Source organism: Rhinopithecus bieti, unplaced genomic scaffold (assembly GCF_001698545.2).
Source record: "Rhinopithecus bieti isolate Rb0 unplaced genomic scaffold, ASM169854v2 scaffold_12721, whole genome shotgun sequence".
Taxonomy (NCBI): domain Eukaryota; kingdom Metazoa; phylum Chordata; class Mammalia; order Primates; family Cercopithecidae; genus Rhinopithecus; species Rhinopithecus bieti.
This window is the reverse complement of record NW_016807380.1, coordinates 202,737-208,736: the sequence shown is the minus strand read 5'-3', so window position 1 is coordinate 208,736 and position 6,000 is coordinate 202,737. Positions and strand designations below refer to the sequence as shown.

General features: G+C 36.9%; 1 protein-coding gene across 1 annotated transcript in view; it reads left to right on the top strand.

Moving 5' to 3' along the window:
- Positions 1-6,000, top strand: part of CCDC18 (coiled-coil domain containing 18) — a 100,925-nt gene that overhangs the window by 11,855 nt on the left and 83,070 nt on the right. Inside the window, 2 exon segments of the mRNA XM_017881618.1 lie at positions 883-989; positions 2,487-2,615. Coding sequence (XP_017737107.1) covers positions 883-989; positions 2,487-2,615 — 236 coding nt within the window.

The window sequence follows — 6,000 nt, the reverse complement described above, 5'->3', positions numbered from 1 at the left end:
GAGTTTCTCCAGCAAAGAATCTTTAGTTTCTCCCTTGTGGGATAACCAAAATGAAATAGAGTAGTAAGGTGGAGCTAACCGTTTTATATTAATTCCCTTGTTATAGCTGTGCTTCATTCCTGCTCATTATTCTTAGTGTCCCATAGTCTCAAGCTTCTTCTGTTCAGTTTCTTCTGATAATAAACTTTCTGCCTCTTTCCTAGTATGCCAACACCTTGCTATTGGTGTTCTGGGAGTGGGAAAAAGGATAACTGTTATTTGCAGATACTTTAAACTGTATCCCTGCTTTTTCATTGGGTCCTCACTTCCGTCCTCTACAGTACCTTGTGCCTTCATGTTCTAAACTTCTTTTTCAGTGATAGTTATCTTATTGATACTTTCTTCCATACCATTTAAATTGTGGGTTCCCATCCTGCTATAGTAGTTGTACTCTCTTTATAATACAGATTGCAGGGTCATTATGCTTTTCTGTATTTAGATTCTTTCTAGTAAGCATGTATTCTATAATTAGGTCTTTAAATCATAAAAATTCAATAAATATTTTGTTTCATAATTGTTTATAGTTTGATGTTTTATATTTAATTATCTAATTTATGTAAAATTAATCTTGCTAGATGCTTAGCAGTAGAGATTCTATTTTCTCCCCTAAGTAACTCTTCAGTTATAAGTTGAAGGTAATACCAGGAGCTTACATGCCAGGGCTGGCTTATAATAATGATATGCCCATATAAATGTTGATCAAAGGAATAGATGGGAAGCTTTATATCTGAGCAATGATTTGGGAGCCCTGTTGAACCCCCTCATCTGACAGGAAAAAAACGAAGGGCCAAGTAGGTTAATTTATTTTCTGAAAGTACTATAAAAGTTGTTTTTATATTTTAGGTTTCTATGCTTGAGTCTGCTCAACAGCAGGCAGCCAGTGTCCCAATCTTAGAAGAACAGATTATAAATTTGGAAGCAGAGGTTTCAGCTCAAGATAAAGTTTTGAGGTAAATATACTTTTTATAGCTCTCAAAGCTTTATTTTCTACTTTTACATTTTGTTATATCTTGTTAAATCTTGTTCCCCACACCTAATATATTTACATAACCTAATGGTGTTCAGTTGTCTTAGAACTCGTTGAATCTATTTTTAGTCAATCAAAACTCCTCTTGGCTGTAGGTTGCATGCAGTATATAGGGGTTAAAAAAGACTAAGGTGAGATCCCTATTTACATGCTTTTATCAAATATGAATTAGTTCATTTCTTCACCTACATAGCAGTATATACTCAGTATTTCAAAGGGAGTTCAAGAAATAAAATGTAAAGGAGTCAGACACTTTTATTATTTTTACAGACAAGGTCTCACTCTGTCACCTAGGCTGGAGTGCAGTGGTGCAATATGGCTCACTGCAGCCTCAGCCTCCTGGGCTCAAATGATCCTTCTGCCTCAGCCTCCCAAGTAGTGGGACTACAGGCACACACCACTGTGCCCAGCTTAGCTTTTTATTTTTTATTTTGTAGAGACAGGGTCTCACTATGTTGGTCAGGCTGGTCTCAAACTCCTGACCTCAAGCAGTCCTCCTGCTTTGGCCTCTCAAAGTGTTGGGATTATAGGCATGAGCTGTCATGCCTTGCCATCAGGCACTTTATAATTTATTCTCTTCTGCTTTGAATAAAATGGGAAATATATGCATATTAAATAACATATTACTCTGAGTGATTCTGAGAGTATAGTTAAAGGACCAGCAATAGTAGCATCACCTGGGAACTTGTTAGAAATGCAAATTCTCAGGCCTTATCTCTGGCATACCGAACCAAGTTGGGAGGTGTTTTACAAGTTCTGCAAATGATTTGCTGCATACTAAAGTTGTCTTTTATGTCCATCAGAGTTTTGTAATTTTCTTTCTAATACATATATTATTTTAAATTTATTTGTAGGTATTTTATATTTTTGGTAATTGTGAATTGTTGCTACTTTGTTCATTGCTAGTGTATGGGAAGGTTACTGACTTTTGTGTAATATAATTATTTTGTAATTGGTAGCTAATGGTATTATCAGCAAATAAGGGAAATTTTGTTTCTGACTCAAAGAGTAGGAAAAAAAAATTTTGTCTTTCCTTTTCAGCATTTATACTTCTTAATACCTTTTCATATTTGCTTTTTGCAGTGGGTAGAACTGTTAGTAAAGTTGTTGGATGTGGGATGATAACAGTCATCCTTATTTAGTTTCTGAACTATACAGGAATGCTTCTGGTATCTGACTATAAAATATGATGTGAGTTACTACTTCAGATATATTTATCAACTGGTGGAAGTATTCTTTTATTTTTAAAAAAACTCTTAATTAACAAGTGATGAATATACCTTTTTCTCTGTCTCTTTTTGTATATTGTTTCTCTTAACTCATTGATTTAAACAAATATAATTCCTAATATTAAATTATTCTTGCATACCTGGGATAATCTCTTTCGTAGTCTTAAAACAAAGTATCCTTTATTTTATAGAGAGGCAGAAAATAAGCTGGAACAGAGCCAGAAAATGGTAATTGAAAAGGAACAGAGTTTGCAGGAGTCCAAAGAGGAATGTATAAAATTAAAGGTGGACTTACTTGAACAAACCAAACAAGGAAAAAGGTATGTGTTTTTAAAGCAAATACATTTTTTTGAAAGGGAATAAAACAATATATTACCTGTTTAAAATTCTAGTTAATTTTTGAAGTGAAAAAATTTCAGAGATTTGGCAATAGAATAACTTAATGTTTTTTTTATCTATTAATTTTTTGAAATTTTCCATTAAATGTTTGTGTGTGGAATTTATGTTATTATCATTCTGGATTGGGCTGAATTTCCACAAAACTGATAATGATTATCAGTGTAATGATACTTATTTCTGAAATTAAGTTCTATGGCCTATTTGAAACCAGTATACTGAGTTTAAAATACTAACAGGGAAAAAGCCTGTAAATTAATATTACCTCTAATAAAACTAAATAAAATGTTGAATGAACTCTTAAAAAGAAAATTTTGCCTCATAGAGAAAGAAACTCAATACATGAGAATGTGTGGTTGGATCTTCCTTTAGAAATATATAAGTAGTACAAAAATATCTATTTCGTATAAATTATATCTTGAGATAAAGTCTTTTAAGTGTCTCTGTCCAAGGAACCATTAACTCTGAATGCCAGTTCACTTTTAAAGTGATAAAGATTTAAATTTTTTTAGTTTAAGCTAATAAGATTTTATATTGAAATAGGATTATAGCAGTTTTTATATAGTATAAAGCCATAATCTGTACTAAGCAATATTACAAACATTGTACTAAGCAATATTTGCAATATTGCTTAGTAGAAAATGCTTAGGTTTTGGAGTTAGTTAGAAATTTTTTTTTTTTTTTTTTTCTCGCTCTGCTGCCCAGGCTGGAGTGCAGTGGCCGGATCTCAGCTCACTGCAAGCTCCGCCTCCCGGGTTCACGCCATTCTCCTGCCTCAGCCTCCCAAGTAGCTGGGACTACAGGCGCCCGCCACGTCGTCCGGCTAGTTTTTTGTATTTTAGTAGAGACGGGGTTTCACCATGTTAGCCAGGATGGTCTCGATCTCCTGACCTCGTGATCCGCCCGTCTCGGCCTCCCAAAGTGCTGGGATTACCGGCTTGAGCCACCGCGCCCGGCCAGTTAGAAAATTTTTAGATTTTACCTCTCATTGGTTTTGTTACCTTTGCCAAATGATACAACCTTTTGAAATCTCAGGTTTTTTCATCTGTTAAATAAAGACGATATTATCTTTATATGGATAGATATGAAGAGTAAATAAAAAAAGAAATGTAAGGTACCTCTTAATAAATACTAATAATTCGTAACTATTATATAAACTTTGTGGTTAAATATTCTAGAATTCACACTTTACTTACTCAGTTAAGCTTTGCGTATGGTTATTTAAAATAGTGAGATAATAATACATGAAGACCACATTCACAATATAGCTGCCAAGAAAAAATAAAGAGGAATAGCTACTAGTTTCCTCTATAGAACTTAGATAAGAGATGATTTTCAGGGTATTGACTTTGTTGTTGTTGTTGTTTGAGATGGAGTCTTACTCTGTCTTGCAGGCTGGAGTGCAGTGGTATGATCTTGGCTCACTGCAGCCTCTGCCCCCCGGATTCAAGCAGTTCTCCTTTCTCAGCCTCCCGAGTAGCTGGGATTACAGGCATGCACTACCACACTCAGGAGATTATTTTATTTTTAGTAGAGACAGGGTTTCACCATGTTGGTCAGGCTGATCTCAAACTCCTGACTTCAAGTAATCCACCCTACTCGGACTCCCAAAGTGCTGGAATTATAGGCCTGAGCCACTGTGCCCAGCTAAGTATTGACTTTGGCTTCACAAAGTGAGTAAGTGGGGACAGACACATTCTGGGCAGCATGTGCAAAGGTATAGACGTATTAAAGAGTATCATTGCTGAAGAACTCTTAAGTAATTTTATGTTCTTATAAGTGAATAGGTGTAATGGGAGATGAGACATGAAAGACACACTGGATCCAGACTGTAAATGACTTTGTGTGTTGTACCAAAGGATTTGTATCTTAACCTGGAGAGCATAAATAGCCAATTGAGATTTTTAGGTAGAGGTATGATATGAAGACTATTGGAGCTTTTTGAAGAACTAAAATGAATATTGACTTTCTGCTATGGTCTGAATGTGTCCACCCAGTTTTTTGTATTGGAAACTTAATGCCAATGCAACACTGTTGGGAAGTGGAGCATTTAGGAGGTACTTAAGTCACAAGGGCTTTGCTTTCATGAATGGATTAATGCCATTATAAGAGGGCTTGACAGAGGGAGTTTGTCCCTTTTTTCCTTTCTGTCATGTCAGAACATAGTGTTCCTCCTCCTTGGAGGATGTAGCATTTAAGGCACCATGTTGGAAGCAGAGAGATAAGGCCCTACCAACCTGCCAGTGCCTTGATTTTGGACTTGCCAGCTTCCAGAACTGTGAGAAATACATTTCTGTTTTTTATAAACTACCTAGACTATGGTATTTGTCTAACAGCACAAATAGACTAGGACACATTCTCAGATTGAAAGATCAAAACCTTTGCAAGGACTATTTTTTGGGTGGAGAAGATTAATCATAATGGATTAAAAAGCCAGTGTAAAGGGAGAGATTGTTTAGCTTTTATGCTGTTTGTGAGAGATTACCTGAAACATAAGGACACAGGAAAATTGAAAGCAGACGGGGTGCGGTGGCTAACACATGTAATCCTAGCACTTTGTGGGGCCGAGATAGGTGGGTCACTTGAGCTGGTGAGTTCAGGACCAACCTGGGCAACATGGCGAAACCCCATCTCTACAAAAAATATAAAAATTAGCCAGGTGTGGTGGCACACGCCTGGAGTCCCAGCTACTCAGGAGGTTAAGGTGAAAGGGATTGCTTGAGCCTAGGAGGCAGAGATTACAGTGAGCCGAGATTATGGCACTGCACTCCAGCCTAAATGACAGAGTGAGACTCTGTCTCAAAAAAGAAAAAAAAAGAATGGAAAGGAATGTTTCAAATATGCACCAAAGCAAAGTTGATATTACTATATTAGGATCAGAATAGACTTCAATGCAACGAACATTACCAACATTAAAATGACTCGTATAATGTTTAAGTGACACTTAGCCAAGAAGATATAAAGACTCTAGGCCGGGTGCGGTGGCTCAAGCCTGTAATCCCAGCACTTTGGGAGGCCGAGACGGGTGGATCACAAGGTCAGGAGATCGAGACCATCCTGGCTAACATGGTGAAACCACGTCTCTACTAAAAAATCCAAAAAACTAGCCGGGCGAGGTGGCGGGCGCCTGTAGACCCAGCTACTCTGGAGGCTGAGGCAGGAGAATGGCCTAAACCCGGGAGGCGGAGCTTGCAGTGAGCTGAGATCCGGCCACTGCACCCCAGCCTGGGCAACAGAGCGAGACTCTGTCTCAAAAAAAAAAAAAAAAAAAAAAAAAAAGAAGATATAAAGACTCTAAACCAGCAAGAT